We start from the raw sequence: 12,010 nt of genomic DNA, 5'->3' as shown, positions 1-12,010 counted from the left end.
TTCCCTGTCCCTCACTATATCCTGGAGCTTGCTCAAACTCATGTTTATTGAGTCAGTGATGTCATCCAACCATCTTGTCCTCTGTTGCCCCCTTCTCCTCTTGCCCTCAATCTTTCCCAGCATCAGGGTCTTTCCCAATGAGTCTAAATACTTTTTAAAAATTATGATAAGATACTTGTTTAACAAAGTTGAAATTTTAAAAAACTGTTTTGTATTTGAAGTGACCAACCATCAGTTTGCTCAGGATGTGAAACTTTCAGATCCTTCAGGTCATTTAAGCATTAAGAATGGTGAGGTAGGGAAAATAGGTAATAATATTGCCAATTTACAGCTAAGGAAACTGCAATGTATTTGTTTTCTTACAAATTCAAAATGAAATTCTATTTTTTAAACCCATGGTTGAAATGGTAACTGATAGATATGTGGTATTATAGGTATACGGGAACAAAATTGTGAACGGATAAGTTTGATCCTATATAGTGTAGCAGAAAAACGTACCTTGAGCAAGTAATCATAACTAATTATAAAGAGTGTCTTGAGAGTTAACCTAGTATAAGTGATTAAGGACATTTCCCACAGGAAGTAACATTCAAAGATAGAACTGAGATAAGTAGGATTTGGAGGAGGAGGAGGAGAAGAGTGGTCCAGACAGATGGAACATAGATTAGGATTTCTCAGCCTTAGTACCACTGACATTTCAGGCCAGATAATTCTGTCTAGTGGGAGATGTCCTATGCATTTGTAGGATATTTCAACATCACAGAGTCTCTGGTTTCTATCCATCAGATCCAATAGCTCTCCCTCCACCTCACTGTGAAAACCAAAAATGACTCTGATGTTGCCAAATATTAAAAACCAACAAAGAGGAAGGCAAACAAAAGGCGCATCATGCTATAGATACATGGATAGTCTGGATAAGAAAATATCCAAATAAGGATAAAAGCCCAAAGGATGGAGAGAAATGACTGATTTTAGCCTAGAAGTACTGGAAGACAAGCAGGTAGAAAGAATAGAAAGACGAAGGGCTCAGTTTGGAACTTGTTATATATGATGCTGTGTCCGACTCTTTGTGACCCCATGGACTGCAGCCCGCCAGGCTCCTCTGTCCATAGAACTCTCCAGGCAAGAATACTGAAGTGGGTAGCCATTCTCTTCTCCAGGGGATCTTCCCGACCCAGGGAATGAACCCAAATCTCCTGCATTGCAAGCAGATTCTTTACTGTCTGAGCCACCAGGAAGCCACCCTGGAGAAGACCCTGATCCTGAGAAAGACTGAGGGTGAGAGGAGAGGGTGACAGAGGAGGAGATGGTTGTATAGCATCAGCAACTCAACAAACATGAGTTTGAGCCAACTCTGAGCGATAGTGAAGAACAGGGAAGTCTGATTTGCTACAGTCTGTGGGGTTGCGAAGAGCCGGACATGACCTAGTGGCTGAGCAACAACAAATATTTGATGTGTTTATAAAATATCCAGTGTATACTTGAAGTGAGCAGTTGGATATATATGACTGGATGAGAGGATTTAGGTATTTAGTTTGATGGTGATTGAAGTCATGGTAAAGGGTAAACACATTTAGGGAGAAAATAAATGAGAAGAAAAAAACATTATGAGAAAAGAGTTGTGAAAAGTGGGAACGAAGAACAAGAGGAGAATCCAGAGAGGGAAGAGAAAGGAGAAATAGTGGCACAGAAGCCAGGAGAAAAGAGTGCTTCCAAGGGAAGGGAATGCTTGCTGCTATCAAAAGGGGCTAAAGGGCCATCAAGATACGGATTGGAAAAGGTCTATGGAATGAGTTAAGTACAGATAATAACTGCAGGGAGAACATTTTCAGTGCTAGGGTTTCATTGGTTTGTGAGAGAGCTAAGGTTTGATTGATTTGTAAAATGAGTGGGCAGTAGAATTGAATGCAGAAAACAGTCAGGATGGGGTGGGCTTGACAATTAGTTCAGAAGGAAGATTGAACTATGGTTGTACTGTTGATAAAACATAGAGACTGAAGATGTGAAAGAGAGTTGAGAGTACAGGGTCACTGAAGAGATGGGCAAGGAAGAGCTTTGGAGTGGAGGAAGTGGCCCTAGAGAGAAGGACATTTATTTCATTGAAACTGGAAAGAGGAATGGGTTAGTTGAGATGAAGTGGGTTTGTGGATTTTGTGGCAGGAAATTGAGAGAGTTTGGTGGTTTTGGTTTCCTCTCTGAGGTATCAGCAGTCAGGTCATTTTCTGTGAGTGAAATCTTGGTAGTGGGTAGTAGAGGTCTGAAGAACTTTGAGGTCCCAGCTCTTCTCAGTCAGGATTTCCAGAGAGAATGTAGTCTTAATGCCCCAAGACATCCATTGTATGTAGGGAATGAGCTCTTTTATGCATCTGGAATTGTACTAGCCAAGTGCTTTCCTTGGGAGAACTGAGGAAATGGTCATTCAAATTGTTTTCTACAGAACTTTTCTCACAGATTCCCTGTTGAGAGAGATGGGAACAGTCTCTGGGGAAGACAGGAAAGGCAGAACATTGTAAAATGTAAATTTCAGGAAACAGCAGAAACGCAAAATATTTGGGAGTAATCAAAAGAAAAGGGATCCCTGGTGGCTCAGATGGTAAAGAATCTGCCTGCAAAGCAGGAGACCCAGGTTCAATCCCTGGGTTGGGAAGATCCTCTGAAAAAGGGAATGGCTACCCTGTGTCAATTCTTCCTTAAATTTAGACATTTAATACTCTATTTAAAAATTTGAGAGGGAGGTGGGAGGGGGGTTCAGGATGGGGAACACGTATACACCTGTGGCAGATTCATGTTGATATATGGCAAAACCAATACAATATTGTAAAGTAGCCTCCAATTAAAATAAATAAATTTATATTTAAAAAATTTGAATGAGCAGTTATTTTGGGAAATTAACTTGATCTAAAAGGATATATGGGGTTTCCCAGGTTGCTCAGTGGTAAAGAATCCACCTGCCAATGCAGGAGACGCAAAGACACACGTTCAATGCCTGGATGGGGAAGATTCCTGGCAGTAGGAAATGGCAACTCACTGTAGTGTTCTTGTCTGGAAAATTCCATGGACGAAGGAGCCTGGCAGGCTACAGTCCATGTGGTCACAATCAGTATGACACGACTCAGTGACTGAGCATGCACACACGCACAAAAGAGATATAGGAAGTAATAGTTGAGAGAAGTATAAAGAATAATCAAAGGAGACTTGCCTGGCAGATATCAAAATTATGACAGTATTATACTGACTCAAATGTAGGTAGAACAAATCTACAGCAGAGATTAGATACCTGAAAAAAGGCCCAAGTGTATGTAATAATTTAGTGTGTAAGAAAGGACACATTATACCCAATGAAGGAAGAAGTATTTTTCGATGAATTGTCATAATTCCTTTATGGAAGGAGAGAGAGTACCAAATAAATAAATAAAATTCTTCAGGGCATGATGTTAGAAAAATGGTCTACGTTGGGAAAAAAATTCTAAAGCTTATATCTTTATGAAGTTCATGTAAGTTATTAATATAAAAATAATAATTAGAAGGAAATATATCTACCTCATTTCTGAAGGGAGAATAACTTTTTAAGCATGAAAACAGTTTAAGAAATTTCAAAGGGAAAAAAATGAAAACATGAAAATGAAAAATTCTTTAAATCAAAGTGTCATATACAAAATCTGAAGTCAACAAAAGACAATGGGAAGATATTAGTCCATTGTCACATGGAAATATGACAATAGGAAAATATCTCTACTACATGAAGAAATACTAGCAATTTATTTAAAAAATAGGAGGGTCTCAATAACAGTTTTTAAAAAAGACATGAATAGACAAAACACACGAGGAAGAAAAGGCCAATAAATGCATGAAAATGAACTACCAAATAAATTTAAATTAATATTTTAAATAATGAATTATCAAATATAAAAATTATTATTAAGCTCGTAAAAGTATGGTGAGATAAGGTCTTTCACATCCTGCTGGTGAAGACAGAACAAATTTTCTGGAAGATCATTGCAAGATCTATGTTCAAATCTTAAGTGTTCATACTCTTTCTCCCACTAATTTCACCTTTGTATGAATCTCACATAAAGAAATAATAGAAAATGCAAACAAAATATTATGTACAAAATTGTTATTAACTATGGTATAAAACATATCAATCTAAATGACTAATAATAAAAAATGGTCACATAATTTGTAAGACTTTTATAGGACTGAATATCATATCATTTATTAAAGACTTTTAATGACATGGAGGAGTGTTAGAAAGAAAAACAGGATGCAAAAACAGATATATGTTTATATGGCTTCAAATATGTAAAATGTATAACATAAATCTGGATATATATCATATATAGTGATAGAGGATTAATGTCTACAAATACTATGCTATGCAGTGTGGCAGCCACTAGCCACAAATGACTATTAATTACACAAAATAAAATATTCAGTTTCTTTGTCACATTATTTACATTTCAAGTGCTGGCTAGTGAATATTGTATTTGAACAGTGCAGATAATAGAACATTTTCCCCATCCCAGAAAGTTCTATCAGATGGCACTATTTTAGAGTGTGTTCAGCTCAATAATAAAAATTGTCTGAGCCACAAGAGAAGCCCAATAAAAAGACCACCCAATAGAAATACAGTAAAGTATAGGAACAGGCAAGTCACCAAGATGAAAAAGAATGACATACTTAGTGCTGGTGCTCACGGTGCCTGTTCTGATTGACCAGGTTCTATAATGTGTGCGTGCGTGTGTGCTAAGTTGCTTCAGCCGTGTCTGACTCTGTGTGACCGCATGGACTGAAGCCCACCAGGCTGCTCTGTCCATGGGATTCTCCAGGCAAGAATCCTGGAGTGGGGTGCCTTGCCCTTCCTCAGGGGATCTTCCTGACCCAGGGATCGAACCTGTGTTTCCTGTAGCTCCTGCACTGCAAGCAGATTTTTTACCACTGAGCCACTGGGGAAGCCCTCTATAATGTGTAGTCAATAAATATTTTGAATACCATCCTGCCGATAAATATGTCTATTTTTAAATCAAGAAAATGAACATTAAAATCTTAATGAGTAGTCATTTTACTATTACTTAACTAGCAGCAATTAAAACTATTAAAATATAGCCTTGTTAAGAATGGGAGCTAAGAAGCTTTTCTAAATGGTAGAAGGGGCAATACCTAATAAAACAGAAAGTTCACACACATTATGACTGCCTTCCTAGAGAAACCTTCACACTGTGCACAAGAAGGCATGTATGTGGATGTTCATTGCAGTATTGTCTATAATTTCAGAATACCAAAAAATAAAATTCCATTATGATATAGTAGGAAAATAAAATATTATATATTTAGGAAAATACTACACTGCTTTGGAAATGAGTGAACTATTGCCTTAAGAATCAAATTAGGTTTATCTCGAATACTTAAAGTTGTGAGCAAAAAGCTCATTGAATATAGAAAAATACATACTATATGGTACCAGTTTTAAAGCAATGCTGCTGCTGCTGCTAGTATATGTTATTTAAAAGCATTTACATATGAGGTAAATTTTCAAAGGTTTGTATAGTAATGATATAAACCAAATCCAGAACATTAATTATTCCTTATGAGGGGGATGGGAATGAAATTAGAAAGGGCAACAGAGGCCACATTAGTATTTCAAATGTCTGATGTCTCAGGACAGTAAGTATGAGTATTTATTACTTTTTATATATACCTTCTTTTAAGTTTTAAATGGCTCACAATATAAAAGTGAACAAAATCAATGGCAACAAAAGCAAAACAAAACATGGAGAGGAAATTAAGAGCCATTATCAACCAGCAGCATGAATTTTGATTGTTTAAAATGTTTTATTCATAAATATAGTGGTTCACATTTCAAAAATACCTTAGAGAAAATCTCAGAACCCTTTAATTGCTAGGAATAAACAAACAAATGAAGCCTAGTTTTGACACTTTGTCCTGGTCAAAGAAAACTTTTCCTATGAATCTTCCAGTGTGGGTCCAATTTTGTTTTCAGTGGCTCTGGTAATGAAGTTGCCATTATTTCCTAAGAAATAGTCCCTTGATTTCACACACTATTTTAACCAGGAAGTTTCCCTGATAGCCTTCTCCTTAATATCAACCATTCATGACCAGTTTAACAACTTTGTACCAAGATAAATAGCAAATCCTCCCTCCTTGGTATATGCTTTTCAAATATTTGTAGACTGTTATCATGTTCTCTTTTAGTCATCACTTAACCAAACTGTGCAGCTTAAATCCTTTAATCTTTCCTCATAAATCAGACCCTCTTGCTTCTAATCATATTGTTTCTTTTCTGTAGGTTCCTTCTTGTTTTCTTTTGGAAATAAGATTCCTAATCGTTCAAGAGTAGTGAAGTCATCAGTTGAGAGAAAAAAAGAAAAAGAAACAGACCTCCATAGCTGGTCTAAGATTTGGCACCTCGTTTACTGCAATTAAAATAACCTCCTAGTGGAATTAAAATGAACATCTAATTTTTCCCAGTTTATCAATCTCTCCTTTCTTTTTGTGTTATAGGTCCTAGACAGAATATTATCATTTGATTTATACCAGCTTTGTACACGTTTGTTAACATATCCAGGCAAATTTAATTTTTAACTTTTTTTCTTTAGGCACTCTTCCCCCTGTTGATGTTCCCTGTGTTGCTAGCTTCTATCACAAAACTATCATTTATCAACATGAGAATTTTAAATAATAGTTAAAAGACATATACTCTGTTCCTTAATATGTGTTTCCATAGCACTCTAACATTTTTATTGGGAAATTTATTGTAACACAGGCACACAAACGGAGTTTTTAAAATAAGCCTAAGATAAAAATTCATGACCTACCTCACTGTTTAAAAGAGAAAAGTCCTCTTTATGCCCTCACCACAATCACTTCTGGTCCCTACCAAATATTACTGCTCACAGAATTTGGTGCTAATTACTCCGTTGTCATTCATTAAAGTTTATCACTTATGAATGTATACCAGCAATATTAAACAATGCAGTGATGATTGTACTTAGTACCATCTTTTGAAATGATTAAAATAGTAAATATTATATATTGTTTATCATTGTCCAATTTGTTATCACCAATGCATTATTTATTATTGGCCCTACATAAAAATGGATTCACTTTTTCTATGACTTTCTGGCCTCATTCAACATTAGGTTTTGTAATTCGTCAATGTTAATATCTGTAGGCATTCTCCACAAACGAAACCAACAATCAGTTGCGACCTATGAGTGTGTGCGTGCATGTTCAGTCATCTGACCCTTTGCAACCCCGAGGACTGTAGCTCCCTAGGCTCTTCTGTCCATGAGGTTTCCTAGGCAAGAATACTGAAGTGGGTTGCCATTTCCTCCACCAGGACATCTTCCCGACCCAGGGATCCAACCCGCGCCTCCTACATCTCCTAACAGTGCTAAAGGCAGGTTCTTTAACACTGAGCCATCTGGGAAGCCTCTGCTAAGGCTCTGGTTCCGTCATGACTTTGTATTCTTACTCTCTCTTTATGTGTGGGTTTCTTGCGGGTACATTAGAATTGCAGTATTATATGTTACTTATTTGTCACTTTTTCTGACTTTCAGAAAACTACCAGAGGGTGCTTCGTGGCTTAGTCATGTCTGACTCTTTGCAACCCTTTGGACTATAGCCCACTAGGCTCCTCTGTTCATGGGATTTTCCAGGCAGGAGTACTGGAGTAGGTTGCTATTTGCTTCTCCAGCCTTTGAAGGGTGCTTTCCAAAAGATTCAAAATAAAACAAGTACCTGAATTTGGCAGAAGGAGGGAGGTTGAGATGGGAAAATCCTGAGTACTAGTTTGGGAATATGAAGAGTTAGGCTTCAATCACAATTTTACCACTAATTATCTCTGAGGCATAATAAATTAAAACTTCTTACCATCTCATTTATTTAATCCATAAATGATTTGGTAATTCATAAGTGAATTTGGCAATTTCTGACACTTTCATATTAAAGTAATTTCAGTAGCCTAAAAGTAGCTCTTTAAAACATGTCATTAACAAATGTAAACTCGTGAACTAAAATTTCTAAAAGTTATGAAAACTGAAAAAGTGTCTAAAACTAAAATCCAAAGTAAAGGAAAAATGCCCTGACTATGAAACTGTGTATGATTTGGCAACAGTAATTCTGCTAAAATATCTAGTTTTCCAGGTATTTAATCTAATAAACAGTTTACCCAAACCTCCTGACTTTTTATGGTTTGAAAGATAAAGAAGAATGAAATTTTGTAGGTTTTATATTGTTAGAATTGTATATTGTAGAATTGTCTGTCATTATCAAATAGTTGATAATGATTTATTTCTTTTCATTTTTTAAATTATAGGGTGGCTTCACTCGTAAATATTCGCTTAGCTCAAAAACTGGAACACTTCTTCCAGAATTCCCCAGCGCTCAACACCTTGTGTACCAAGGATGCCTTTCTAAGGACAAGGTATCAATTAAAGATACTTCTCTATTGATTTTCTGATATGTTGGTTCCATATCTCAATTTGCTGGGAATCTCATGGCACTCGTGGGAAACAGAAATCTGCATAATCAAACATAATTGACTGATTTATAGGAGGGACAAATGTTTACTAACATCGATTCAGGCCTTTCCAATTAATTATTTACCATCTCCCTGATAGTATATTATCAGAAGGTGGTATAATAAACCTCAAAAGACTAAAGTTTATTTTTTATTTAAAACTCAGTATCAAGGAAGAATGTCCTAGAAGGTGCCTATCATGTGCAATTTCTTTCATTTTAAGTGTTATATTTTCTACTAGCACCATTTCATTTCAGTAATTAGTCATCAACCACTTCTCTAGGACAGAATTTGTTCCTATCACTGAGGGGGAGATACCTTACTCAAAGATTCCAAAGATTCTTCTCAATTATAAAACTCTGTGCTCTGTTGCAAAATTTTTTGAAAGTTAAAGAAGAAACAGTTTCCTGAAACTCAGTTTATAAAATAAATTGCAATGCTTATGTAGTAAAGTCTAACGCTAAATGCTCCCCTATTTCTAAACTTCTAGAGGCATTTGCTGGGTATCTGCTGGCTGACTAATAGCAAGATCCATTATTATATAAGAGCATAAAGATTTCTACATTCTTTTCAACTAAAGTTCATTTTCTATTAGCATTTGAGAAGATATCTTTCAGAGTATATTTAAGTCAGTTCATATTTTTAAGGTGCAAAGACAGATGAATATGATTAACAATGTCCAGCTGTATTTAGTAATGGGCATTTGTAGAAACTGGAAATAAAAATGACATGCTGTAAAAAGGTCTATTCATAGATAAGTAGAGATGCACAGTAACTTCATTCTAATTCATAATAATGACAGACTTATTTTCCCAGTTAGGAATAGGCAAAATATTGAACGCAGTTCTCAGATCCAGGCAAGCCTCCTAAATGTCCACTTCCTACTGTGCTCCTCTCCCATCACATTTCTCAAGGTCATCACATCATCTTTTAACCTATGGAAATAATATGATATTCTCACTTCAGATTGGAGACACTTCCAGTAAATGTTAACATGTGACAATTTGTGGGGGAACTTGTGGAAATCTGCGGGACCTTGGGGAACACAGTTCTTTGGGGGAGGGTATTGTTGGCTCACCTTTGTGGAGAGGATGGCTCACATGCAAACATATCAAGAAGATGTTTACTGTGTAAATATACCAGGTGAGGAGGGTAGACGGAGAGAGTAAGAAAAAAAGAAGTGAGGAACATGTTCCAGTAGTTTATTTCAGCCTTATCTAACCTCCAAGGAATTCCTTATCTGTCAACTTGAAAAACTGGTCTGTAGATCATTTCTCACTCAGTATTCAAGATGCTTAAATAAGCTCTGGTTTCTAAATTCATTCCCAGTGGTCCCCATCATGAGCCCCATACTTCCCTTTGTCCTTTGAGGACAGCTGAGCCCTGCCTTTTACCTTCCTAGACAGTAGCCAAGTTCCCCAGGTAACGTGTCAGTTCATAGAAAGAGGGGTGTGGCTGAGGCTGAACACTTTTAAGCACCTACTTTCTTGAGGCAGATACGATGGAGGCTGCCTAGTGAGAAGCTGACCCCAGTGAGCGGTGTTTGCTGAAGCTGAGGGACCTGCTTTTTGCCCCCATCAGAGTGTCACTCAAGACAGGTGCTACCCCCTCTCTTGCTCACTGACTTTACTAGAGTGAAGACTTGCCTCTGATTCTACCCTCTATAATGTGATGTATGTTCTCAGAAAATTGAGCAAAATTATGTTTATAAAGACTACAAAGTATGCTACAGTGAAAAGTTCTTACCCTAAGACTGTGTAACTATTAAATAAGCAAAGTACCAATGATAAGATTTAAAATTTTTGATGCTTTCTGTATGGAAGAAAAAAAATTGACACAAATAAATGGAAACACTTGTGAAGATAAAAGTTCACTTTTCTTTAGTGGCTTTCAGGGGTCAAAGGGTTAATTTTTGACAACAGTTATTAATTCCTTTCTATCATTCATGCCGTTCTTATCCTCATTTAAAACTATGTCTTGCGGCCCATCTGAAAATTGTTGCTTAAGGTAAAGAGCATATTTCACTTGCATTAATGGTGACATATCCTGGCAGAGGTGTGTAGTCAGCATACTTCTTTAGAGGTAGATTGGTAATTTGCATGCCATCATTATACAGCTTTACACTAAACCACAGAGATGTCTGATGTTGCTGGCTGCAGAGATAAAGGTTGGAGAGCAAAGAATTGGAGTAGGACACCCCTGTCACCATCACCGCCCTAGATACTATAAAGATAAAAATAGTTAACCATAGATTGTATTATGGATTACTCCAGCCACTTTCATGTGTTAATTTATTTAGTCCTCATAACAACCCGATTAGATATTTACTGTTTTTATGATCTCCATTTTATAGATGAGGAAATTAAAACACATAAATGTTAAGTACTTTGCCCAACATCACATAGCTACTAAGTGGCAGATGAGAGCTAGCATTCAAATCCAGGTATCCTGCAGGCAGAGTTCACACCTCTAACATCTAAGCCTGTTCCTCTGTTCACATAGAACACACAACCTGTAACAGGTAGCAATATTTCTAGTTTATAAAATAAAATTGTTTTGAACATGGGTGTCCCTAGTTTGCCAGAAGATTAACAAGTTCTAACCCTCTGCAAATTGTAAGCTGTTTAAGATTTTCTATCTGTGGATACAAGTATTAGTGTATACATGGAAACAGAATTTTTGCAACAGACATTTAATGTTGAAATCTTTTTTGGCCAACGAGTCATTTAATATTATTAGTAATTTGAGGTAATCCAGTAAGATCTTATACTTTGCATGAGGAAAATTGTTCCATGTGCATCAAGTCTTGTTTTATCTTCCTCAACACCTTATAAGTAATATGTTATTACTACTTGAAGATATAAAGCTTGGGGTCAGAGACTAAGCAACCTGTGCAAAGCAGTGCAGTGGAGCCAACGTTCAGTGTTAGCTGCCTCCACAATCGAAGCTGGAAACCACTGCACCACGCTGCCCAAGCACCTGCTTAATAACACTGTGTGAAGATTTCGTGTATGTTACCATTTTACATTTATTTCTCCAATCAAAGGAGATTTTCTTATTAAGCAGAAAACTACAATGTTGCTTTGACTGATAGTCCCTAAACAATCATTTTTTTCGTTTTTCTTATCACACTGTCCTGCAACTATCCATTTGCTCACCTTTCTCCCTTTACAAGGCAGTGTGCTCCTTAAAATAAGAATTATCCCTTCACCTTTGTTTCCTCAGCATTGAGCACAGTGCTTGGTACATAACAGGAATTTTAACGATCTGCTTGAATATATGAACAAATGTATGCCTGAACAAAATGAAGGCAGCATTGAAAGGGTGCTTTTGTTAAGATTTTTCTTCCTTGATATAGGTTGATACCCTAATAATGATGTACAAAACTCACTGCCAGTGCATCTTGGACAATGCAATAAATGGAAACTTTGAGGAGGTAAGAGTAACAAAGAACACTTTGCTGACTGT

At 36.6% G+C, this 12,010-nt stretch overlaps 1 protein-coding gene across 1 annotated transcript in view; it reads left to right on the top strand.

Annotated features, from left to right (window-relative positions):
• RFX6 (regulatory factor X6) overlaps positions 1–12,010 on the top strand; it is a 50,812-nt gene that overhangs the window by 20,674 nt on the left and 18,128 nt on the right. Inside the window, exons 7-8 of the mRNA XM_040238426.1 lie at positions 8,339–8,446; positions 11,901–11,978. Of these exons, the coding sequence (XP_040094360.1) occupies positions 8,339–8,446; positions 11,901–11,978 (186 nt within the window). The remainder of the gene's footprint in view (positions 1–8,338; positions 8,447–11,900; positions 11,979–12,010) is intronic.

Source organism: Oryx dammah, unplaced genomic scaffold, assembly GCF_014754425.2.
Source record: "Oryx dammah isolate SB20612 unplaced genomic scaffold, SCBI_Odam_1.1 HiC_scaffold_4, whole genome shotgun sequence".
NCBI lineage: Eukaryota > Metazoa > Chordata > Mammalia > Artiodactyla > Bovidae > Oryx > Oryx dammah.
Note: the sequence above shows the minus strand (reverse complement) of the source record. Positions and strands in the feature narration are given on the sequence as shown.